The following is a 27,645-nucleotide window of genomic DNA, read 5'->3' as shown; positions in this document are numbered from 1 at the left end:
AAGGTATAAATGCATGAGGCATTAGTTGAACAGTTGAGATCCAAAAAAAGAACAGTACAATGATTAATTGCCAAATTTACAAGCAACAGTATTTTAGAGAAAGAAATGACATGTGATACAAAATAAATATTGGAAACATAGCAAAGAAGAATACACAATTAATTACCAATTCGATAAGCATTACAATTTTAATGAGAAGAATAGCATAGAACTAGGAATGAACAACACAAGATTGGAGGAAACCGTCAGAAGGGAGTAAAAGATTCTGAATAATGCAGTAGGAGAGATGATGCTGGAAAGAGGGCACTCTGTGGACCCTGAGATGCAGGATAGGAAATTTACTTCAGTATTTCTATCACTTCGGTAAATGTTGCATTAAAAATTGTTACGTTTGAAAAGAAACAAATCTGGATTTTTTGAAAACGTATTGTAGAAATAGAAATGCAAAAATACATGCACTTTAGTCTGTGTGACAGTTGATGTAATTACTATTTGTTGGTGGACTCACGGCAAGCACTAGGAAAAGAGCATTATGAGAACTATTACATCCATATGAATGAGAAATGAATGCTCAGAGAAGTTGTCATTTACCTAGCAGGTGGCAGGGCTGGGATTTAAACCCATATCTTAGTAGACTGTCTCATGCTGCTGCTGCTGCTGCTCCTGCTACTGCTGCTTACTTATATGTGCCAGGCACTGAGCTAAACACTTTACATATATTCCTTCTATCAGTTTTACAGAATTGATTTTATTTTTCCCTGTTTTGTGAATGAAAGACCTGAGGTTTAGATAATTTCTGTAGTAAAAATCATGAACTTAATAATTTTAATACCAGGCTTGTAAATGTGACATAGCTAATAAGACATCTTTAATATAAAATATTTTATGAGATTTTAAAAAGTGATTTTGCAGTGATAGACGTAGTTTCAAAAATAATTGACAATTGTACAATTTCGCATTTAAGGATATTCCTCAAAGTAAGTCCTTTTCTGTGGGATTTCTAACAGTAATCAAATTTTGAAGTCTTATGGGGAAGAATTTTTAATTACAATTTCTAAGAATATGTAAGCCTATTCAATTCAATATAGCAGTAATTATTAAGATGAAAGAATGCCTACTTTCTTCCAAGTGTGGTAACTGCTCGATGGAATTGGATATTTCACAAGTAATTTTATAATTTTGTTAATTAAGATTAAAGTAATTATCTTGGCCCTAAGATTGCTGTAAACTGAGAGTCTAGCTCTACTGGCAGAAAAGAAAAAGAGGGTATATGAGCTCTAAAAAGGTTTGTATGCTATTCCTGCCCCCACCATCCCCAGAAAAAAAAAGAAAAAGAAAAAGAAAAAAAAAAAGCTGAGTCACAAGAAGAGCTTGTTAAAGATGTAAAGAGTCAAAATGCAATTCCACATTTTTGGTAATGGAGAGCTTACTGAATAAAGTTAAAAACAAATTATTTCTCTTTTTTACTCTCCAGCCCTGCCTTCTTCTTTAATATTTGGAACCACTTTTTTCCTTCTTGTTAAAGTGAAAAAATATACTCATTGTACCAAATTTTTCCTCAAATGTTTCACTTTTAAAACCTTCCATTCACCTCAGCCAAATCTTTTTTTTAAATTTATTTCAGTAGGTTTTTGGGGAACAGGTGGTGTTTGGTTATATGAATAAGTTCTTAGTGGTGATTTCCAAGATTTTGGTGCATCCATCACCTGAGCGGTGTACACTGTACCCAATGTGTAGTGTTTTATCCCTCACCCCCTCCCACCCTTTCTTTGAGTCCCCAAGTCCATCGTATCATTCTTACGCCTTTGCATCCTCATAGCTCAGCTCCCACTTATGAGTGAGAACATATGATGTTTGCTTTTCCATTCCTGAGTTACTTCACTTAGAATAATGGTCTCCAATCCCACCCAGGTTTCTGTCAAATCTTTTCTGTAGAATCATACCTGGTGACCTTTAAGAGCTTTAACCATCACAAGAAATCAGTTGGTAGTGCTCTAGTGGGGTGGCTCTTCCTCTTTAGTCATAGATTAAGGAAAGCTCAAGAACCACAACTCTACTGCTCTGTCTGGACACTCAATTGTTAATTTTGTTCCTCCTCCTTTAGCTGAAATTCAGATTTTATCAACATTATGAATAAATATTTTGTGAGAGTTGAGCTCAGTTTCCTGGACAACACACTTAAAATGCCTGCTTTTATGTCTTACAGTTGCATACAGAACCTGACCAGATGTTTATGGGTTTTTTTTTTTTTTTTTTTTTTTTTGAGACAGGGTCTCACTCTGTTGCCCAGGCTGGAGTGCAGTGGTGTAATCTCAGCTCACTGCACCCTCTGCCTCCCAGGCTCAAGCAATTCTCCTGCCTCAGCCTCCCAAGTGGCTGGGATTACAGGTACCCACCACCACACCTGGCTAATTTTTGTGTTTTTTCAGTAGAGACAGGGTTTCACCATGTTGGCCAGACTGGTCTCAAACTCCTGACCTCCAGCAGTCCACCTGCCTCAGCCTCCCAAAGTGCTGGGATTATAAGCATGAGCCCCTGCACCCAGCCTAGTTTTTTCTATTTGTGGTTATCACATTGAAATTATCCCTTAAAGACTATAAAACCATTTTATTCCTTCAGATACCAGAAAATCAGGCTTATAGGAAGTGATAACCAAGAGACAAAAAGCAACACCTAAGTATTTTTTGTTCTTAAAAAAACTGCTTTTCCTGAAGAAAGCAAAATAAAATAAAACCCAGATTAAAGAATCAAATATGATGACATCGAATACTCTTAGAAGACCTTTCTGCATCATTCCAAAAAAAAGGCTATAAAACTCTGATATGATTATTTTAAGGACAGAATGAAGATTTCCTCTTGAATGATTTGCTCTGCCCTTTATCAAAAAGACATATCCGTCCACTTTAACGTTTCTGGTATAAATATACTTCGCCCTTTAAATATTACTGCATAACATTAAAATCACTAGCATTGCTGTACATCATCAACAGTCAAGCCAGAGAGCCAAATCAGGAATGAACTCCCATTCACAGTTGCCACAAAAAGAATCAGGTACCTAGGAATACAGCTAACTAGGAAGGTGAAAGATCTCTATGAGGAGACCTACAAACCACTGCTCAAAGAAATCAGAGATGACACAAATAATTGGAAAAACATTCCATGCTCATGGATAGAAAGAACTGATATCATCAAAATGGCCATATTGACCAAAGCAATTTATAGTTTTAATGCTATTCCTATTACCCTACCATTGAGATTCTTCACAGAACTAGAAAAAAAACTATTTTAAAATTCATATAGGACAAAAAAGAGCCCAAATAGACAATGCAATCATAAGCAAAAAGAATAAAGCTGGACGCATCACACTACCCAACTTGAAAATATACTACAGGGCTACAGTAACCAAAACAGTATGGTGGATACAAAAACAGACACGTAGACCAATGGAACCGAATACAGAACCCAGAAATAAGACCAGATACCTACAACTATTTGATCTTGGACAAACCTGACAAAAGGAAGCAGTGGAGAAAGGATTTCCTATTCAATAAATTTGGTGCTAAGTGGCTAGCCATATGCAGAAGGTTGAAACTGGACCCCTTCCTTACACCATATGCAAAAATAAACTCAAGATGGATTAAAGACTTAAATGTAAAACCCAAAACTATTAAAACCCTGGAAGATAGGCTAGGCAATACAATTCAGGACATAGGCACGGGCAAAGATTTCATGATGAAGACACCAAAGCAATTCCAACAAAAGCAAAAATTGACTAATGAGATATTTTTAAAGAGCTTCTGCACACCAGAAGAAACTGTCAATAGACTAAACAGACAATTTGCAGAATAGAAGAAAATTTTTGCAAACTATGCATCTGACAAAGGTCTCATCCAGTATCTTTTAGAAACTTAAACAAATTTACAAGCTTGGCTCATAGATTTGTACAATAAATATTTGTTGACTAATGAATGAACATAGACATTACACATACAGTACTCTACATATTTCATAGTTATCGTTGTTTATCCAGAGTAATTAGTACTGGTTTTAGAGAGGCAGGAAACAGCTATGCTGGTGCTGTCAATGTAGTATCCTTAAGATAGTCCATTTTCTTGGTTGCTTTCTTTGCAGTGAGAAGCAGTGCAGCATAAGCAAGGAAGTCAGACTGCCTGAAGACACATTCTGCCACCAACTAGTTGTATGATCTTGGGCACATTACTTAACCACGCTATGCTTCCATTTCTTCATCTGTGCAATGAATTAATAATAGTACCTATCTCAAAAGGGTTAATGAAAACTAGTTGAGTAGTGAGTAGATATGTGTGTAATGATTAGAAAGGTACCTAGAACACAGAAAGCTCTCAGTAAATATTGGCCTATTTTCTTGATCACTGAAATGGTAGGAAGGGAATATTGCAAATTGTATATTGGCTCTTAAAGTTTTTGTCTGGAAATGTCTCATTTCTGCTCACATTTTATTAGCTGGAGGAGGTCACATCAACATGATTAAGTTCAAAGTGATAGAAAAGTACAATTTTAAAATGTGTATAGAACAAGGAGAGGATAACCATTTGTAACTCTCAGTACTTAACGTTTATGTTTAATCTTGGTGGGATTAGAATTCATGCACAGAAGTCCTGACCTCAGTGATTACCACTTAACTCTTGTAGCCAAAGGGAATTTCAATTTCTCATGTATTTTATGTGTGTATTTAGTAAAATATTCCTTTATTTCACTCTTTCCTCTGTGGTGGTTTCCAGCTTCATCCATGTCCCTACAAAGTACATGAACTCATCCTTTTTTATGACTGCATAGTATTCCATGGTGTATATATGCCACATTTTCTTAATTCAGTCTATCATTGAGGGACATTTGGGTTGGTTCCAAGTCTTTGCTATTGTGAGTAGTGCTGCAGTAAACGTACATGTGCATGTGTCTTTATAGCAGCATGATTTATAATCCTTTGGATATATGCCCAGGAATGGGATGGCTGGGTCAAATGGTGTTTCTAGTTCTAGATCCTTGAGGAATCTCCACACTGTCTTCTACAGTGGTTGAACTAGTTTACAGTCCCAGTAACAGTGTAAAAGCATTCCTGTTTCTCCACATCATCTCCAACACCTGTTTTTTCCTGACTTTTTAATGATCGCCATTCTAACTGGTGTGAGATGGTATCTCATTGTGATTTTGATTTGCATTTCTCTGATGGCCAGTGATAATGAGCATTTTTTCATGTGTCTGTTGACTGCTTAAATGTCTTCTTTTGAGAATTGTCTGTTCATATCCTCTGCCCACTTTTTGATGGGGTTGTTTCATTTTTTCTTGTAAATTTGTTTAAGTTCTTTGTAGATTCTGGATATTAGCTCTTTGTCAGATAGGTTTGATTGCACTGTGGTCTGAGAGACAGTTTGTTATAATTTCTGTTCTTTTACATTTGCTGGGGAGTGCTTTACTTCCAACTATGTGGTCAATTTTGGAATAAGTGTGATGCGGTGCTGAGAAGAATGTGTATTCTGTTGATTTGGGGTGGAGAGTTCTGTAGATGTCTGTTAGGTTCGCTTGGTGCAGAGCTGAGTTCATTTCCTGGATATCCTTTTTAACTTTCTGTTTCGTTGATCTGTCTAATGTTGACAGTGGGGTGTTAAAGTCTCCCATTATTATTGTATGGGAGTCTAAGTCTCTTTATAGGTCTCCAAGGACTTGCTTTATGAATCTGGATCTCCTGTATTGGGCGCATATATATTTAGGATAGTTAGCTCTCCTTGTTGAAATGATCCCTTTACCATTATGTAATGGCCTTCTTTGTCTCTTTTGATCTTCGTTGGTTTAAAGTCTGTTTTATCAGAGACTAGGATTGCAACCCCTGCTTTCTTTTGTTTTCCATTTGCTTGGTAGGTCTTCCTCCATCCCTTTATTTTGAGCCTCTGTGTGTCTCTGCACGTGAGATGGATCACCTGAGTACAGCACACCGATGGGTCTTGACTCTTTATCCAATTTGCCAGTCTTTGTCTTTTAATTGGAGCATTTAGCCCATTTACACTTAATGTTGATATTGTTATGTGTTACTCTTAAACACATTATTATTAAAGTATTTTCTATTGTTTTTCCTATAGTGACTCATATGCTGCAGAAGAAAATGGCAGAAGAATAACTTACTATGTTGAAATACTAAAAGGAGTAATGCAGGAGCAGTTTCCCTAAATAAACAGAAAAAACTATGTGCTTGTATATTTATAAATTTCAGTAGGAAAACAGAGTGAAGTATATGTAAGAATGAAAGGAAGAGAAACGCATGATGTTGTTTTACCACAAGAATATATGCTCAGCACTGAGAATATTGCCTAACACAGAACAGATGCTCAGTAAATATATTTTTGAATGAAAACCATAGAAGGATGGAAAGAAATAGATAAGAAGGAGTTTGAACAGAAAACAGATGATGATATCCTAGATTGGTAACCTGGCACAGATGCCAAATATAATGGTATTGGAACATAAGCCTTTTATGAACATACTATTCTACAGTAGAAAAACCTCTCATGATTCATGACTTGGTGGTAAACAATATTATCAGAAAAATGAGGGTATAAGGAGAGTATTATTTGTATACTCTATGCTTTAGTTCATTGAGGCTGCTATAACAAAATACAGGCCGAGTATTTCTTATCTGAAACACTTGGAAAGAGAGTGTTTTGAATTTAGGATTTTTTTCAGATTTTGGAATATTTGCATATACATAATGCAATATCTTGAGTATGGGACCCAAGTTTAAAAACAGTTGTCGGCCAGGCATGGTGGCTCATGCCTGTAATTCCAGCACTTTGGGAGGCTGAGGAGGGCGAGTCATCTGAAGTCAGGAGTTTGAGACCAGCCTGGCCAATTTCTACTAAACCTGACCCCATTTCTACTAAAATAGAAAAATTAGCCAGGCATGGTGGCATGAGCCTGTAGTCCCAGCTCCTCAGGAGCCTGAGGCAGGAGAATTGCTTGAACGTGGGAGGCGGAGGTTGCAGTGAGCCGAGATCATGCCATTGCACTCTAGCCTGGGTGACAGAGACGAGACTCCATTTAAAAACACACACACACACACACACACACACACAGTTGTCTGTGTTTCATATATATACCTTATACACATGGCCTAAAGATTTTATACAATATTTTTAATAATTTTGTACATGAAACACAGTTTGTGTACTTACATGTGGAATTTTCCACTTATGGCATCTTGTCAGCACTCAAAAAATTTGGATTTTGTAACATTTTGGATTTTCAGATTAGAGATGCTTAACCTGGTCCATAAACTAGGTGGCTTATGAACAACAGAAATTTATTTCTCGCAGTTCTAGAAGTGAGAAGTCCAGGATCAAAATACCAGTAGATTTGGTGTTTGATGAGGGCCCCACCTCCTGGTTCATAGAACAGTGGCTTCTCCCTGTGTCCTCACATCATGGAAGGCGCGAACAAGCTCCCTTGAGCCTATTTGATAAGGGCACTAATCCCATTCACAAGGGCTCCTCTCTCATGACCTAATTACTTTCCCCAAAGCCCCAGCACATCATACCATCACCTTGGAGGTAAAGATTTCAACATAGGAATTTTGGACACAAACATTCAAACTAATAACAGTGTTTCTGAACATTTCTTTATTAGAAACTACTTTTAGAAAAATGTAATAAAACTCTAGACTTCTCCCTCAAAAATATATATGTATATATCCCCATAAAATTTTGTAGACCATTTCAGTTTTGTGAATCTGTAAAACTCATCCATTGGTTAATTATGAGTGCCACATTTTTAAAATAATGTGAATGTTGGGCTTAATATCTACCCCCACCTCCCAAAAAAATATGAGAAGAAGAGCACGTAAGTGCCAAGAAAAAACACACAACCTCTGTATATAGATATCAGAAGGACCAAAACCCAGAATAACCTGAGGTGCAGTCTAAAAAAGTAATAGGACTCCTCCGTCAGGTCCCGCAATGTAATAGGGTATAGCCAATTATCTTTCCATTTAGTGATTGTAATTTTTTGTGTCCACATATTCACTGCTAGTATATAGAAAAACAATTATTATTTGTGTGTCTATCTTGCATCTTGTGACCTTGCTTAACTCAATCATTAGTTCTAGGAGTGTTTGACAGATTTTGCATGATTTTTTACGTAGACAGTCATGTTATCTGCATATAGGGACAATTTTATTTCCTCTTTTTCTACTTATGTTCCTCTTATTTCCTCTCTTTTGCCTCACTGCATTGGCTAGAAATTTCAGTACCCTGTTGAGTAAGAGTGGTAACGGCAGACATCTTTGCCTTATTCCCAGTTTTAGGTGGAGAACATTCAGTCTTTCACTCTTATGTATAAAGTTAGTTATAGTTTTTTGTAGATACTTTTATCGAGTTGAAGAAATTGCCGTTTATTCCTGTTTTCCTGAAACAACTTTTCTAAAATTGTGAATCGTTGCTAAATTTTGTCAAATACCTTTTATAATGACTGATGTGATCATATGATTTTTCTTCTTCAGCTGTTAATGTAATGCACTACATTGATTCTTAAGGATTTTTTTGTCTATATAAAGGATGGATATTGGTCTGTAGTTTTCTTCTTTTGTACTGTTTTCGGTTTTTGTATCAGGGTGATATTAGCTATAATAATTATTGAGAAATGTGTCTTCCTCTTCTGTTTTCTGAAAGAGATTATGTATAATTGGAGTTAATTCTTCTTTAAATGTTTAATAAAATTCTTCAGTGAAACTATCTCAGCCTGGAGATTTGGGGAGAGGGGAGTAAACATCTTAAATTTCCTTAATTGTTACAGATATGTTCATGTTATCTTTTTCACGTTGGGTGAGTTGTAGTCATTTTTGTTTTTTGGTCCATTTCTTTTTTTTTTTTTTTTTTTTTTTTTCGAGACAGGGTCTCGCTCTATCCCCCAGACTGGAGTGCAGTGGCGCGATCTCGGCTCACTGCAAGCTCCATCCCCTGGATTCACGCCATTCTCCTTCCTCAGCCTCCCCAGTAGCTGGGACTACAGGTGCCCGCCACCACGCCCGGCTAATTTTTTGTATTTTTAATAGAGATGGGGTTTCACCGTGGTCTCGATCTCCTGACCTTGTGATCTGCCCGCCTCGGCCTCCCAAAGTGCTGGGATTACAGGCGTGAGCCACCGCGCCCGGCCTCCATTTCTTCTAAGTTGTCAAATTTATGTGTGTGTAGTCTTTCACAGTATCCACTTGTTCTTTTGATGTCTTCAGAGTCAGTAATAATATCCTCTTTTTCATTCCTGATATTGGTAATTTGTGTCTGCTCTTTTTTTCTTTGTCGGTCTTTTTAGAGGTGTGTCAGTGTTACTGATTTGTTTCAAAGAAACAGCTCTTTGTTTTGTTAATTTTTCTCTGTTGTTTTTGTTTTCAGTTTCACTGATTTTCATTGATTTCTGCTTCTTTTATTGTTTCCTTTCTTCTACTTGCCTTTTATGTGTTCTAAAGGTGAGAATTAAGACTACTGATTTTAAATGTTTCTTCTTTTCTAATATATGCATTTAATACTATAGATTACCCTCTCAGTCCTACTTTGGTTGTATCCAACAAGTGTTGATATGTTTTATTGTGATTTTCATTCAGTTCTGTGTTCTTTTTGTTTTCCCTTGAGAATTCTTTTTTAAATCAAGATTTTTTTTTTTCTGCCTTCCTGTGGGTGACTTGGTCATTTTTTAGAATTCTGTTTTGATTTATTTACATTTCTTAGTATATCCCTTTGTGTAACTTTTTTAGTGTTTGCTCTAAGTATTACATTTTTTATGCATAGCCTTATCAGTCTACTGGTGCTATCATTCTATCAGTCCATGTGAAATATAGACACTTTATGTCCCTTCACATCCCTTTGCCTCCCCCCATTTATAATATATTTATCTTAAATATTACCAGTAAATGCACTTAGAACCACATCAGTGTTACGGTTTGTGTTTCAACAGTAAAACATAATTTAGAAAACTCAAGAGGAAAAGGAAAGCCTATTATAGATAGTCATATTTTGCTTCTTGTGTTCTTTCTTCCTCCCTAATGTTTCAGTGTTTCTTCTATTACTTCCCTCATGTTTACAGAACTGCCTGAAGCCTTTCCTTTAGACTAGATCTGATGGCAATAAATATTCTGGTTTTACTTCATCGAAAGATATATTCACTTGTTATTCCTGGAGGTGTCTTCATTGGCTATAGGATTTGAGGTTGATAGTTCTTTTCTTTTAGCACCTAAAAAGTATTTTGTCACTTCCTCTGGTTTTCATTGTTTCTGATGTAAAATATGTTGTCATTCTAATTGTTTTACTTCTGTAAATGAGATGCCATTTTTCTCTGGCTGCTCTTTAGACTTTCTTTGCCCTCAGTTTTCAAAAATTTAATTATGATGTGTCTCAGCATGGACTTCCTTGGATTTAGTTTGGAGTTTAGTCAGCTACTTAAATCTGTACATTTATGTTTTTGCCAAATTTAGAAAGTTTTCTGCCATTATTTTTTCAGACATTGTTTCGGCTCTGCATACTTTCTCCTCTCCTTCTAGGATTCCAGTGACACAAATGCTAAATGTTGTGCTCCACAGATCCCTAAGGCTCTGTTCACTTTTTCATCTGTTTCCTTCTGTTATTCGGATTGCATAATTTCTATTATCCTGTCTTCCAATTAAGTGATTCCTCCCTCTGTCCCTTGCATTCTGCTGTTGAGCACATCTACTGAGTTTTTATTTTGGTTATTATGTAATGTCAGTTCAAAAACGTCCGTTTGGTTCTTCTTTACATCTTCTGTTTCTTTTCTGAGAGTTTCTATTTCTTTGCTAAGGGTATTTTTTTCATTCATTTCAAATATTTTCATAATTGCATATTGAAGCATATTGTCAATCATGGCTGCTTTAAATTCTTCGCCATTTCAATGTTGGCATTTTGGGGTGATCTTTTAACATACCCTTGGAGATTTTCTAGGTTCTTGGTATGACAAGTGATTTTAGATTGAAACCTAGACCTTTTCTTATTTTTTTCTGAGATAATTTATTTTATTTAAACCTTCTATTTAGGCTTTCTATAACATGCTTCATCTGGAAGAGGGGACACTGTCTTATATCTGCTACATGGTAGTAGGAATCTTAGTTCTTCACTTGGCATCCATTGAAACCCAGTGAGTCAGGGGCTCTTCTTACACTACTGGATGGGGGTGGGAGTTCCCGGTCACCATGTGATGTCCAATGGTGGGCTGGCCTCATTGTTGTTTGTCAGCAGTGGAAGTCCTGACTCTGCAGTAGGCTTCCTCTGACACTACCCCAGTGGGGAGGGGGAGGGATGCCCCATTACTGTCCATTGGGAGGTGGAAATCCATCCTCTCCACATGGTCTCCACTGACTCCATGTGTGTGGGGCACCTTGTTACCAGCCAGCAGAGATGAAGTCCTGGCTGCCTACTTGGTGGTCTCTGATAACACCCAGCAAGGGTGTTGGGTATCTCATTATACCTTCATGAGTGTACATGTCTGGGCTTCACAGCCACCCTTTGCTGGTGTAGGTCAGGTGGGGATGCAATTTTTCTGTGATGTTTGGCTGAAGTATAGCAGTTGTCTAAAAGTTTTCCATCTTGCTAATCTGCTGTTTTCTCATCCTTTGACTAGAGGGAGCAGGCTTTTGCTGGGGCTTTTTTTTTTTTTTTTTTTTTTTTGTCTGCACTCATTTGTCTATCTGGGCTGTTGGCCTCTTTGCCTCCAAGTGTGGGATATATGAAGCAAAAAGAACTCATCAATATGTTGTTCCTTAGGTCCTGAGGTCCTTAGTCAGTCTACCTTCTCTCACCTTTCAGAGTCTTCTCTTTTTTAAAATTTATTTTAATAGGTTTCTGGGGAACAGGCGGTATTTGGTTATGTGAATAAGTTCTATAAGTGGTGATTTCTGAGATTTTGGTGCACCCATCACCTGAGCAGTATACCCTATACCCAATGTGTAGTGTTTTATTTCTCAGCCACCTCCCACCCTTTCCCGAGTCCCCAAAGTATGTGTGTGTGTGTACATATATATGTATATATGTATATATATACACATACACATATATAATGTTATATATATATATATATACGTACATATATATAAAAAACATTTTATTTATCCACTCATTGACTGATGGGTATTTGGGCTGGTTTCGTATTTTTGCAATTTCAAATTGTGTTGCTATAAACATTTGTGTGCAAGTATCTTTTTTGTATAATGACTTCTTTTCCTCTGAGTAGATACCCAGGAGTGGGATTGCTGGATCAGATGGTAGATCTACTTTTCGTTCTTAAAGGAATCTCCACACTGTTTTTCATTGTGGTTATACCAGTTTACATTCCTACCAACAGTGTAAAATGTTTACATTCTCACCACATCCACACCAACATCTATTTATTTTTATTTTTTTGATTATGTTCATTCTTGGAGGAGCGAAGTGGTGTTGCATTGTGGTTTTGATTTGCATTTCCCTGATAATTAATGATATTGAGCATTCTTTCATAGGTTTGTTGGCCATTTGTATATCTTATTTTGAGAATTGCCTATTCATGTCCTTAGCCCACTTTTCAATGGGATTGTTTTGTTCTTGCTGATTTGTTTGGATTCCCCTTGCCCAATGTATAGATTATGAAAATTTTCTCCCACTGTCTTTACTCCACTGATTATTTCTTTTACTGTGCAAAAGGAAGCTTTGTAGTTTAATTAAGTCCCATCTATTTATCCTTTTTTTTGTTACATTTGCTTCTGGGTTCTTGGTCACGAAGTCTTTGCCTAAGCCAATGTCTAGAAGAGTTTTCCAGTGTTATCTTCTAGAATTTGTATGGTTCAGGTCTTCAGAGTCTTCTTATGTTTGTTTTATATATCCTTTCCAGAACTGTTCAGCTGCCCTTACAGAAAAATAGGGAAAAGTATGTCTAGGGTTAGAAATTTTAGATAATATTAGATCTCTGACCACTTTTAGTGAATTCAGTTACTTAATTTTAACATAATCTTACTGAAAATCAGTATAGCCTGATTTTAGCATGGTCTTCCTTAAATTACTGGGATTAGTTTGTATTTGTAAGGATAGAAATCATCCTATTTTAAATTAGAGAGATATACTATTTATTACTATTATTCATCAAGTAATCATTATTTAACAGAAGAATTAAGTTATAATTATGATGTACAGGAAAAATAAGTGCATTAAAGTATACTTCAAAGACTTACAATTTTAGTTCTTTTTATATGCCCTTTATACTATCAGGTTTTTATAATGAAATTATAGATAACAAAATTATATAGCCATAAAATCTAAAATGCTTTTCAAAATGAAATTATTTTTCTCAATGGCCAGACATTGAAAAAATCCATAGTTTTTTTTGAAATTAAAAAAATGTTTTCATTAATTCAATGAATATTTAGTAAAAACATGCTGTGTGCCACCAGACATTGTGCTAGAAATATAATGATGAGCAAAACATACATAGATCCTGCCTTAATCAGACTTAAAGTGTTCTTCTACAGTAAAATATCAAAATAATTAATGAAGTGAAATCTTCTAGGAAAGTATTTTATATGTTTTTATGAATTCTGCTGCTCTGGAAAATTAGAATATTATAAAAATTGACTTCTTAAACAGTGGCATTTATTACTAATGTTTACTGAAATTAAATTAAAAACAAAAATTATATCATTATCAAAAAATGTTTCATTGGCTATATAATGGGCCTATTTACATCATTTCTGAAATATCTCTTGGATTTTTAGTATTGGTTTGGAGTATAAAAGACAGTGATGGCCAGTGTTGGCCGTGGCTATTAATGGTTTATATTAGTTGAAAGCTGTAAAATCATCCAAGAACTCTATTAGCATTAGAATAATAATTTACCAAGACAATTACCACATACTGAAAATTTTTGCAGCTCTAATTCATTATTATTAATAATGGATAAAATTGCATTTTTCTCAGGTTGCTGTGGGCAGTGGGGAATTATTTCAATGAATATTTCAGTACATTATTTTAATCATTTTTCCACCAAATTCAAGTGGGCAATATTTTATACTTCTTAATTCAGCCTACTAAGAAACCATGGTCATTAAATTGTAAACTATTTGTAGTGAGGTGCATTCCGTGATTTATAACCCTTGTTAAAAACTGTGTAAAAGAAACCAAACTGTACCATTAATACTTGTAATTTGATGTTGCATTTGTTACTAAACTCCACATGATTAATGCTTTTAGTAGAAATAAGAAAATTTTAAAAAATAAAAAGCAGAGCTGAGTGGTATAATGCCTGAAATATGAGAATGTTATTATTTTAAGTCTTTTTCAGTTGTAGAGGGAATATATATATGTATATTTCACACTTGTATTTGTGTATGTGTATATATATTTATATATATACACACACACACACATTATCTTAATTTTGCAATGAGACCAACAAAATAACTTCAATTTTATAGAAAAATGTATTTCCAGTTATGCATTGTTATTAACAGGGATTACTTTTTTCCCCTCTACTCTTAGCCAATTGCATGATTTCTGGCGTTTGGATTACTGGGAAGATGATCTTCGTCGAAGGAGACGATTTGTTCGCAATGCATTTGGCTCCACTCATGCTGAGGCATTGCTCAAAGCTGCAATAGAATATGGTTAGTACCAATGCTTCTTCCACAAAAATACTTCTGGATGTGAGGTGACTCCTTGTGTTTGAGAATTCCTTTTTTTTTTTTTTTTCCGCTAGTATTTAATGTTCTCCATGTCATGAGTCAGAAATATTTTGTTCTGCTTTATCCTTCAGCATCATTTAGGTTACTGTTAATCAGCCCATTATTTCTCAGATTAGATATATGTTTATAGCCTTCAACTTCTTTTTAAGAGATAAATGGACTTCACATGGTTAGTTATTAACTAACATCTCTTTCATATATCCTAAAACAAGCATAAAATTAATTTCTTTTTTGGTGTCTTTCAAACTTTGATGACCAAGACTCATAGTAAATAAAAAAATGACCCTGATCCTGTACTCAGACCTATATATTTTATGTATAAATTTGTTTCTGTGTACATACTTATATATACTGCATTAATATACATATACTCATATAATATATATACATATGTATACAGTGAGTATATGTTTATGTATTCATATACATATTGTATATATAACTGAAAAATGTTTTATTAATAACCTCTTTATATGATACTTTGTTTTCATCCCACCTATTACTTTCAGTTTAATAAAATGTAATTTAAAATCTTGTTATAAGCTGCCAATTTAAATTTCCAGTTCTCCAATGGACTACAAGTCTGAAAAAGATGGTCTCCTACTTACAGTATCATTAATTATCACACTACAATGGAACTGTACCCTAAATTGTTCTTTATAAATTGTACAGTAAATCATAAATATCAAAATATTTTTGTAGTTTAATAAAAATGCTGCTATTTTAGATTGTTTTCTGCTAAGAAGTATACTTAGGAACATTTGGTCTACTTGCCCATTTTTCAGTGCTCTAACAAGTTTAAGTTTGATGGGGCGTATCAGAATTTTATAAACCACATTCACTAAGGAAATACCAGTAATGAACACTGTCCGTGTACTTGTTATCCACTTTTGTTCTTCAATTACTCGTATTTTATTATATTAATTTTCATTTATTTGGGAGTACTAAGTGAGCCATCTGTTTTAAAAATTTACTATAGTTGATAAATGGCATTATATCAAATCATAGTTTATATCATGTAATACTATTCATGTTCTTAATGAATTGAACAGGGAAACGATAAAAAGACAAAATGTGCAAAGCTTTTAAAATTTCTTGTCCCAGTAAGCTATGAATTGCTATAACGTAATAAGCCTCAAAATATCATTAAGAAATAGATAAGGATTTCGTATGAAACTGTTACACCTAAGATAAAAGTTACACAGTAACTTTATACAGTAAAAGTAACTATAGAAAAAATATGCTGGAAGAAAATTATACTTTGTCTTCTTTGAATAACTAAAAATAGCACCTAAGGATAATAGCCCTCTAAGGATTTGATACTAACTTAAAATAAGTTATCATTATGATCCTGTAGGAGAGAATCTTAGAAATATCTGCCTACATAGTAGTAGCATGTTTTATAATATGAGCTTAAAATTATTAAAACTTCATTTAATTTAACCAATAATTTAGACTTTTTTACCAATTAATCCTGAATTTATCTCATTTGAAAGTAGAAATATATAAAGACAATTTGTAACAGAGTTTATGCTACAGTGATATCGTTGGTGGTACTGAGTTGCCAAAGCTTTAATTGTATAGAATTCATATTATACTACATTCCACAGTCTACAGATTACTTTTAAGAAAGGCTTTTTTAAGAAAAATGTTTGTATTTCTTCTTAAAAGTGAATACTTTGTGTGTTTAATTTGTAAAATAATTCCTAATAAACCAGTGTCAAAGCCTGTAAGAAACAAAATTTAAAATCTTTAAATAAAATCTTTTTCAAACTGATAGTCATATTTTAATAAAATAGTAACTATTGTTAATGAACCTAAAGTAAAAAATAATACCCTAATTTTGAAATAGATAGAGGTGTAAGTGATATCAAATATTCTTTATATGTACTATATTTTAAAATACAATATTTATGAATTTTCCATCTGGATCATCAGCAACTTTCAGAACCTATTATCTATCCCTCTTGAGTTGTGTTATTTTATAAAAGAAAAGAGGAGTATGTTTTTATTAGACCTATTAAGAACAAAGATGACACATCTATACTATACAATATTCAGGGAATGTACATGGTCCTATTGGAGTTACTCCATGGTCATTCTAAGGTCGGGGAGTGGAAGACTAAAGAGAAATAAAGCAATTTTATCTCCAAAAACGATTCTCCTGTAACCTTCATCACAGTTCACAAGACTATGGACTTTAGAACTGAGTGGAGAGTTGGGAGTAAATACAGAGGATGTAGAGAAGGTGAGTGGGAAGCTCTCTCTGGAGTGGTCTATATATAGAAGTAGAGGGAAGAATCACAAATTGATGAGAGAAATTTAGTATTGTGCCTTCTTCCTGCCTCTAATGTGCACTCTAACCTATATCAAAAATATCTCTTCAGAAGAAATAGAAAGTACATGTCAATAATTATTACAAAGCACTTAATCCAGTAAATGTTGAAAAACTTAATTCAAAACAGATTTTGTACTGCCAAGGACCAAAAGATAAGGAAAGACTGAGAAAATATTCCAAATTGGAGAAGACCAAAAAAGACAAGATAGATTATTACAGCACTTTTTGTTGTTGTTGTTGTTGATTGTTTGTTTGTGACAGAATTTCACTCTTGTTGCCCAGGCTGGAGTGCAATGGCACGATCTCAGCTCACTTCAACCTTTGCCTCCTGGGTTCAAGCCATTCTCCTGCTGGGATTACAAGCACCTGCCACCATGCCTGGCTAACTCTTTTGTATTTTCAGTAGTGATGGGGTTTCACTGTGTTTGCCAGGCTGGTCTTGAACTCCTGACCTCAGGCAATCCACCCACCTTGGCCTCCCAAAGTACTGGAATTATACGCATGAGCCACCGTGCCCAGCCTTCTAGCACATTTTTCTAGATGATTGCAGTTGGTAAAATTTGACTGGGGTCCATGATCTGGATGGCAGTATTGTTATCAATGCTAAATTCCAGAGTTGGAGGGTTGATGGTGCTTACACAGGAATGTTCTTGTTCTGAGAAATACAACGGAGTAGTTAGGGGTAATAGGACACCATACCTGCAACTTCTCAAAAGGTTTTCAAAAGATTAGTGATAATGGGTATGTACAGGAGTGGGGTGGGGGGAGTAGATTTTGTTAATATTGGGAAAACCTGGATAAGGATAAAAATAGGGGTTTTGTACTATATTTGAAATGTTTCTATTAGTTTGAAATTATTTCAGATTTTTAAAAAATTTTATCCCTGCAAGTTGAATTAAAAGTGAAAGCAATTTTTTAAAAAGTACAGAAGAAATCATTTATCCGTTGTAAATGAGCCCAGAAACCTTTTTCTTGTAATATTCGGTATTAGTAGGTTTGCAGTAAAAATAAAAAGAATCTCATGTATGTTGCTGAAACAATGTAAATGAGTATTGCTGGAAACAAGTCCTTTGCAAAACATTTTGCCAATGCACATCAAGAGCCTCAAAAAGGCTGAAAATGTTTGACCCAACAATTCCCCATCTGGGGACATGACCCAACAAAATGACTCAAAAGAGAGGGAAAAAAGCTATTTTAAAATATTCACCGCAGTTTTATTTGGAAAATCTGAAAAACAATATCATATTGTGGGAAGAGTGGAAAGCTTAGTTTCAAAAAAAAAAAAAGACTCAAAAAAAAAGAAAGAAAACAGATTTCATGTATTTTATATAAAGATTTTGTATATACAAATTTCCAGGACATCCATGTAAAAGTTAAAAAAAATAGTGATAGTTCCCTTTAGGGCGCCAAGATGGCCAAACAGGAACAGCTCCAGCCTCCAGCTCCCAGCGTGAGCGACACAGAAGATGGGTGATTTCTGCATTTCCAACTGAGGTACCGGGTTCATCTCACTGGGCTGTGTTGGACAGTGGGTGCAGGACAGTGGGTGCAGCCCAACGAGCGAGAGCTGAAGCAGGGTGAGGCATCACCTCACCTGGGAAGCACAAGGGGGAAGGGAATTCCCTTTCCTAGACAAGGGAAACCTTGACACACAACACCTGGAAAATCAGGTCACTGCCACCCTAATACTGTGCTTTACCAAGGGTCTTAGCAAATGGCACAAGAGAAGATTATATCCCACGCCTGGCTCAGAGGGTCCCACACCCACAGAGCCTCCCTCATTGCTAGTGCAGCAGTCTGAGATCTAACTGAAAGGCGGCAGGGAGGCTGAGGGAGAGGTGCCCACCATTGCGGAGGCTTAAGTAGGTAAACAAAGCAGCCGGGAAGCTCCAACTGGGTGGAGCCCACAGCAGCTCAAGGAGGCCTGCCTGTCTCTGTAGACCCCACCTCTGAGGACAGGGCATAGCCTAACCAAAAGCAGCAGAAACCTCTACAGATGTAAATGTCCCATCTGACAGCTTTGAAGAGAGTAGTGATTCCCCCAGCATGGAGATTGAGATCTGAGAACGGACAGACTGCCTGCTCAAGTGGGTCCCTGACCCCCGAGTAGCCTAACTGGGAAATATCCCCCACTAGGGGCAGTCTGACACCCCACACCTCACAGGGCCGGGTACACCTCTGAGACGAAGGTTCCAGAGGAACGATCAGACAGCAACGTTTGCTGTTCAGCAATATTCACTCTTCTGCAGCCTGTGCTGCTGATACCCAGGCAAACAGGGCCTGGAGTGGACCTCAAGCAAACTCCAACAAACCTGCAGCTGAGGGTCTTGAATGTTACTATGAAAACTAACAAACAGAAAGGACATCCACACCAAAACCCCATCTGTACGTCACCACCATCAAACACCAAAGGTATATAAAATCACAAAGATGGGGAAAAAGCAGTGCAGAAAAGCTGAAAATTCTAAAAATCAGAGCACCTCTCCCCCTCCAAAGGAACACAGCCCCTCACCAGCAATGGAACAAAGCTGGATGGAGAATGACTTTGATGAGTTGAGAGAACAAGGCTTCAGCTGATCAAACTTCTCCAAGCTAAAGGAGGAACTTCGAACCCAGCGCAAAGAAACTAAAAGACCTTGAAAAAAGATTTGACAAATGGCTAACTGGAATAACCAATGTAGAGAAGTCCTTAAACGACCTGATAGAGATGAAAACCATGACACGAGAACTATGTGACAAATGCACAAACTTCGGTAACTGACTCAATCAACTGGAAGAAAGGGTATCAGTGATTGAAGATCAAATGAATGAAATGAAGTGAGAAGAGAAGTTTAGAGAAAAAAGAGTAAAAAGAAATGAACAAAGCCTCCAAGAAATATGAGACTATGTGAAAAGACCAAATCTACATCTGATTGGTGTACCCGAAAATGACAGGGAGAATGGAACCAAGTTGGAAAACACTCTGCATGATATTATGCAGGAGAACTTCCCCAACATAGCAAGGCAGGCCAACATTCAAATTCAGGAAATATGGAGAACGCCACAAAGATGCTCCTCGAGAAGAGCAACTCCAAGACACATAATTGTCAGATTCACCAAAGTTGGAATGAAGGAAAAAATGTTAAGGGCAGCCAGAGAGAAAGGTTGGGTTACCCACAAAGGGAAGCCAATCAGACTAACAGCAGATCTCTCGGCAGAAACTCTACAAGCCAGAGGAGAGTGGGGGCCAATATTCAACATTCTTAAAGAAAAGAATTTTAAACCCAGAATTTCATATCCAGCCAAACTAAATTTCATCAGTGAAGGAGAAATAAAATCCTTTACAAACCAGCAAATGCTTAGAGATTTGTCACCACCAGGCCTGCACTACAAGAGATCCTGAAGGAAGCACTAAACATGGAAAGGAACACCCGGTACCAGCCACTGCAAAAACACGCCAAAATGAAAAGACCATCAATGCTGGGAAGAAACTGCAACAACTAATGAGCAAAATAACCAGCTAGCATCATAATGACAGGATCAAGTTCTCACATAACAATGTTAAACTTAAATGTAAATGGGCTAAATGCTCCAATTACAAGACGCAGACTGGCAACTTAGATAAAGAGTCAAGACCCATCAGTTTGCTATGTTCAGGAGAACCATCCCACATGCAGAGACACACATAGGCTCAAAATAAAGGGATGGAGGAAGATCTACCAAGCAAATGGAAAACAAAAAAGGCAGGGGTTGCAATCCTAGTCTCTAATTAAACAGACTTTAAACCAACAAAGATCAAAAGAGACAAAGAAGTCCATTACATAATGGTAAAGGGATCAATTCAACAAGAAGAGCTAACTATCCTAAATATATATGCACCCAACACAGGAGAACACAGATTCATGAAGCAAGTCCTTAGAGACTTACAAAGAGACTTAGACTCCCATACAATAATAATGGGAGACTTCAACACTCCACTGTCAACATTAGACAGATCAATGAGACAGAAAGTTAACAAGGATATCCAGGAATTGAACTCAACTCTGCACCAAGCGAACCTAATAGACATCTACAGAACTCTTCACCCCAAATCAACAGAATATACATTCTTCAGACACCACATCGCACTTATTTCAAAATTGACCACATGATTGAAAGTAACGCACTCCTTAGCAAATGTAAAAGAACAGAAATTATAACAAACTGTCTTTCAGACCAGAGTGCAATCAAACTAGAACTCAGGACTAAGAAACTCAATCAAAATCGCTCAACTACATGGAAACTGAACAACCTGCTCCTGAATGGCTACTGGGTACATAACAAAGTGAAGGCAGAAATAAAGATGTTCTTTGAAACCAATGAGAACAAAGATACAACATACCAGAATCTCTGGGACACATTTAAAGCAGTGTGTAGAGGGAAATTTGTGGCACTAAATGCCCACAAGAGAAAACAGGAAAGATCTAAAATTGACACCCTAACGTCACAATTAAAAGAACTAGAGAAGCAAGAGCAAACACATTCAAAAACTAGCAGAAGGCAAGAAATAACTAAGATCAGAGCAGAACTGAAGGAGATAGAGACACAAAAAATCCCTTCAAAAAATCAATGAATCCAGGAGCTGGTTTTTTTTTTTAAAAGATCAACAAAATTGATAGACTGCTAGCAAGACTAGTAAAGAAGAAAAGAGAGAACAATCAAATAGACACAATAAAAAAGGTAAAGGGGATGTCACCACCGACCCCACAGAAATACAAACTACCATCAGAGAATACTATAAACACCTCTACGCAAATAAACTAGAAAACCCAGAAGAAATCGATAGCTTCCTGGGCACATACACCCTCCCAAGACTAAACCAGGAAGAAGTTGAGTCCCTCAATAGACCAATAACAGGCTCTGGAATTGAGGCAATAATTTATAGCCTACCAACCAAAAAAACTCCAGGACCAGATGGATTCACAGCCGAATTCTACCAGAGGTACAAGGAGGAGCTGGTACGATTCCTTCTGAAACTATTCCAATCAATAGAAAAAGAGGGAATCCTCCCTAATTCATTTTATGAGGTCAGCATCTTCCTAATACCAAAGCCTGGCAGAGACACAACAAAAAAAGAGAAATTTAGACCAATATCCCTGATGAACGTTGATGCAAAAATCCTCAATAAAATACTGGCAAACCGAATCCAGCAGCACATCAGAAAGCTTATCCACCATGATCAAGTGGGCTTCATCCCTGGGATGCAAGGCTGGTTCAACATACACAAATCAATAAACGTAATCCAGCATATAAACAGAATCAAAGACAAAAACCACATGATTATCTCAATAGATGCAGAAAAGGCCTTTGACAAAATTCAACAACCCTTCATGCTAAAAATTCTCAATTAATTCGTTATTGATGGGACATATGTCAAAATAATAAGAGCTGTTTATGACAAACCCACAGCCACTATCATACTGAATGGGCAAAAACTGGAAGCATTCCCTATGAAAACTGGCACAAGACAGGGATGCCCTCTCTCACCACTCCTATTCAACATAGTGTTGGATGCTCTGGGTAGGGCAATCAGGCAAGAGAAAGAAATAAAGGGTATTCAGTTAGGAAAAGAGGAAGTCAAATTATCCCTGTTTGCAGATGACATGATTGTATATTTAGAAAACCCCATCGTCTCAGCCCAAAATCCCCTTAAGCTGATAAGCAACTTCAGCAAAGTCTTGGGATACAAAATCAATGTGCAAAAATCGTAAGCATTCTTATATACCAATAACAGACAAACAGAGAGTCAAATCATGAATGAACTCCCATTCGCAATTGCTTCAAAGACAATAAAATACCTAGGAATCCAACTTACAACCTATGTGAAGGACCTCTTCAAGGAGAACTACAAACCACTGCTCAACGAAATAAGAGGACACAAACAAATGGAAGAACATTCCATGCTCATGGATAGGAGGAATCAGTATCATGAAAATGGTCATACTGCCCAAGGTAATTTATAGATTCAGTGCCATCCCAATTAAGCTACCAATGACTTTCTTCACAGAATTGGAAAAAACTACTTTAAAGTTCATATGGAACCAAAAAAGAACCCACATTATCAAGACTATCCTAAGTCAAAAGAACAAAGCTGGAGGCATCACGCTACCTGACTTCAAACTATACTACAAGTCTACAGTAACCAAAACAGCATGGTACTGGTACCAAAACAGAGATGTAGACCAGTGGAACAGAACAGAGCCCTCAGAAATAATATCACACATCTACAACCATCTGATCTTTGATAAACCTGACAAAAACAAGAAATGGGGAAAGGATTCCCTATTTAATAAACGGTGCTGAGAAAACTGGCTAGCCATAAGTAGAAAGCTGAAACTGGATCCCTTCCTTACACCTTATACAAAAATTAATTCAAGATGGATTAGAGACTTAAATTTTAGACCTAAAACCACAAAAACCCTAGAAGAAAACCTAGGTATTACCATTCAGGACATAGGCATGGGCAAGGACTTCTTCATGTCTAAAATACCAAAAGCAATGGCAGCAAAAGCCAAAATTGACAAATGGGATCTAATTAAACTAAAGAGCTTCTGCTCAGCAAAAGAAACTACCTCCAGAGTGAACAGGCAACCTACAGGATGGGAGAAAATTTTTGCAATCTACTCATCTGACAAAGGGCTAATATCTAGAACCTACAAAGAACTCAAATTTACAAGAAAAAAACAAACAACCCCATCAAAAAGTGGGCAAAGGATTTGAACAGACACTTCTCAAAAGAAGACATTTATGCAGCCAACAGACTCATGAAAAAATGCTCATCATCACTAGCCATCAGAGAAATGCAAATCAAAACCACAATGAGATACCATCTCACACCAGTTAGAATGATGATCATTAAAAAGTCAGGAAACAACAGGTGCTGGAGAGGCTGTAGAAAAATGGGAACACTTTTACACTGTTGGTGGGACTGTAAACTAGTTCAACCATTGTGGAAGACAGTGTGGCGATTCCTCAAGGATCTAGAACTACGAATGCCATTTGACCCAGCCATCCCATTACTGGGTATATACCCAAAGGATTATAAATCATGCTGCTATAAAGACACATGCACACGTATGTTTATTGTGGCACTGTTCACAATAGCAAAGACTTGGAACCAACCCAAATGTCCATCAGTGACAGAATGGATTAAGAAACTGTGGCACATATACACCATGGAATACTATGCAGTGATAAAAAAGGATGAGTTCATGTTCTTTGTAGGGACACAGATGCAGCTGGAAACCATCATTGTCAGCAAACTATCGCAACAACAGAAAACTAAAGACTGCATGTTCTCACTCATAGGTGGGAATTGAACAATGGGAACACTTGGACACAGGAAGGGGAACTTCACACACCGGGGCCTGTTGTGGGGTAGGGGGAGAGGTCAGGGATAGCATTAGGAGATATACCTAATGTAAATGATGAGTTAATGGGTGTAGCACACCAACGTGGCACATGTATACATATGTAACAAGCCTACATGTTGTGCACATGTACCCTCGAACATAAAGCATATTAAAAAAAAAATAACCTGACATCTGGATATTCTGCCTGCCATTAAACATTTAAATGTGTTTAAGTATTTTGAAGTCTAGCAGTGTATAGACTAACATCCAAAATGATTTAATGTTTTGGAGTTGTATAGGTGGAGATTAATGATTTGTTTTTCTAAGACCACCAGAGAGAGCACAAAAGAACCAGCGAGTAGGCAAGGCTAAAAGCAAAACTGCAAATTTATTCTTTGGTCATCTAGCTTCAGGGACCGGAGCTAGGGGGCGGAGTTTCTAATACAGTCCCGACAAGAGTGGGGGCTGAGAAAGCGGCCCGTGGCGCATCTGCGGGGAGCGGCTTTTCTAGGAGTGGAAGGGCAATAGGCGGGGCACGGGCGTGTCGGGGGAGGGGGAGCGCTCCGCAGGTGCCACCAGGTAAATCTTGGTCTCTTCGGATTGACATCACCTGGCGCATGCCTGATTAATCTGCACCTTCCCGGGCGTCAGCTGCATTTTCGCGCACACGGGAAAAGTTGATGATGATGAAAAACCCGGAAGTGCGCCATCCTGCCTCCGTTCATCCAAACAGTCCAACCTTTTATTGGTAATAGTGATAAGGGGCGCCGTGGTCTATCTGGCTACTTCCTGCTGTTAAGGGGCGTCGCCAAGGTCGGGGCCTATGGTTGGTGTTTGGACGTACGGATGAAGAAGCATTTGGTTGAAGGTGACGCAAGTGATTTCTTAAATCAGAAGACTGAGGCCTATAAGGGATGTGGAGTTTCCAGGTGATGTGTAGGAGGGCTGCCACCTGTTGGGCTACCTTGAAGATGAATGCTGGACCGTTGTCGGATTGAAGAGTGACCGGGAGGCCAAGCCTAGGGATAATATGTTCAGTGAGTATAGAGGCAACAATGTTAGCGGTTTCTCCTGTGGTGGGATAGGCCTCTATCCACCCTGAAAAGACTGGGGGAAGAGAAAACAGACAGAAGGAGGCTTAGGGGTGGAAAATCCGGCGGCTAACTTAGCAGTGGCGTCAACAAAATTGTTGCCAACTGCTACCGGGTTAGATGAAGTTTGGTGACCTTTACAATGTATAATGGCTACCTTGGAAGGTGCCAACAGTGCATCTAGTAGTTTGAGTATTTGGTTTTTGTTAATAATAAAGGTACCGCGGGTGGTTAAAAACCCTCTCTTTCCAGATGACTGAATGGGTGTGTGCAATTAGGAAACCATATTTAGAGTCTGTGTATATGTTTACTGTTTTTCCTTTTGATAAGAGGAGTGCCTTGGTTAGTGCAGTGAGTTCTGCCTGCTGTGATGTGGTCCCTTGTGGTAGGGGTTCTGCCTCTAAGACTGTAGAGGAGGTAACTACTGTATATTCTGCCTATCTGTTTGCTTGAGGGTTGATAAAGAAGCTGTCATCTACAAATAGGGTTAGTTGTGCATTCTGAAGGGGCCGGTCATGCAAGTGTAGATGGCTGGGGGGTTAAGCCTCCAGGACCTCAGGACAAGAATGTTTAATATAGGGTGGTTTAAGAGGGTCTGGCAGTAAAGTGGCTGGATTTAGAAAGGAGCAAACTTCTAAAGTAACAATGGGGTCTTCTATGAATAAAAGATGGAAAAGTTGGAGCCGAGATGGAGTTAAGTGGCTAATACTTTTATGAGAGATGAGATCCTGAAGACGGTGTGTGGAGAGGACTGTTAAATTACTGCCTCTAATGAGCTTTTTTGCTTCCTGGGTCAGGCAGGCTGCCGCTGCTAATGCACGCAGACAGGGTTGTCAGCCTTGTACAATTAGGTCTAGTTATTTGGATAGATAGGCCACAGGGCGGTGGGTGCTGCCAACAGGCTGGGGTAAAAGACCAACTTCCACTTTCTGCCTTTCATCTGTAAAGAGTTGGAAGGGACGCTGGAAATCAGACAGTGAGAGAGTGGGTTGTGAGAGAAGGCAAGCTTTTAAGCGGGTAAAATGAGTCGAGATTATCTTGGGGTTGGACAAAGGCCCATATGGGGTTTCTTTAACTGCAGCATATAAAGGTTTGGCTAAGATTCCAAAATCAGGAATCCAATGTCTGAAGAAACCTATTAAACCTAAGAAGGATTGAATTTCCTTTGCATTTTGAGGGGGAAGAAGGTTTCGTATTAGGGCCATACGGTCAGTAGTTAGTGACCGGGTTGTTGGGGTGATTTCAATTCCTAAGTTTATGACGGTTTGGCAAGAAATTTGGGCCTTATGTTTAGATACTCTATAACCTAGTGAACCTAAATGGTTAAGGAGAGTTGCAGTGTCTAGAAGAGAGTCTTGTTTGATAGGGCTACAAATTAGGAAATCATCTACATACTGCAGAACTTTGCTATTAGTGAAAGGACAGGAGGCAAGGTGTTTTGCTAAGGCCTGACCAAAGAAATGGGGGCTATCCCGGAACCCTTGTGGGAGGACTGTCCACGTCAATTGAGTGGAGGTGTGTGTATCTAGGTCTTCCCATGTGAAAGCAAAAAGGAACTGGTAGTCTGTGTGTAGGGATATGATAAAGAAAGCATCCTTAAGATCTGGCACAATAAGATAAGTAGAATTGCTGGGGATATGGGACAGAAGGGTGTAAGGGTTGGAAACTACAGGGTGCGTAGGACGGATAGCCTCATTGACTAGCCGAAGATCCTGCACTAACCTATACGTTCCGTCTGCCTTCTTAACGGAAAGTATTGGAGTGTTACAGGGGAAATATGTGCGGACAAGAATATGTTGGCTAAGTAGTCACGTGATAATTGGCTTTAAACCTTGCAGATGTATCGGAGAGAGAGAGAATTGGGGGCGGTTTGGGAAACGAGTGAGATCTTTGAGCTTGACAAGAACTGGTAGGTGCTGGGCCACTGTGACCGGGGTGGAAGTGTCCTACACTTTAGGGTGTACAGAAATAGGGAAGATGGGGGGTGGGGGCGACATAGGAGGAGCGTGTGCGCCTGCACAAAGCATGAGCAACAGGTCATGAGGGGATTGAAGGGAAGTGAATGAGTTAGTGGGAATGTATATGGAGGCCTTTAAGGTGCTTAAGATGTCTCGG

At 37.6% G+C, this 27,645-nt stretch overlaps 1 protein-coding gene across 8 annotated transcripts in view; it reads left to right on the top strand.

Moving 5' to 3' along the window:
* Window positions 1-27,645, top strand: part of NBEA (neurobeachin) — a 786,519-nt gene that overhangs the window by 485,036 nt on the left and 273,838 nt on the right. For all 8 annotated transcript variants that reach the window (XM_033235426.1, XM_033235381.1, XM_033235435.1 and 5 more), the window contains one exon: window positions 14,529-14,653. In XM_033235426.1, the coding sequence (XP_033091317.1) occupies window positions 14,529-14,653 (125 nt within the window). The remainder of the gene's footprint in view (window positions 1-14,528; window positions 14,654-27,645) is intronic.

The sequence above is a fragment of the Trachypithecus francoisi genome, unplaced genomic scaffold, assembly GCF_009764315.1.
Source record: "Trachypithecus francoisi isolate TF-2019V2 unplaced genomic scaffold, Tfra_2.0 Contig01461, whole genome shotgun sequence".
Lineage (NCBI taxonomy): Eukaryota > Metazoa > Chordata > Mammalia > Primates > Cercopithecidae > Trachypithecus > Trachypithecus francoisi.
Note: the sequence above shows the minus strand (reverse complement) of the source record. Positions and strands in the feature narration are given on the sequence as shown.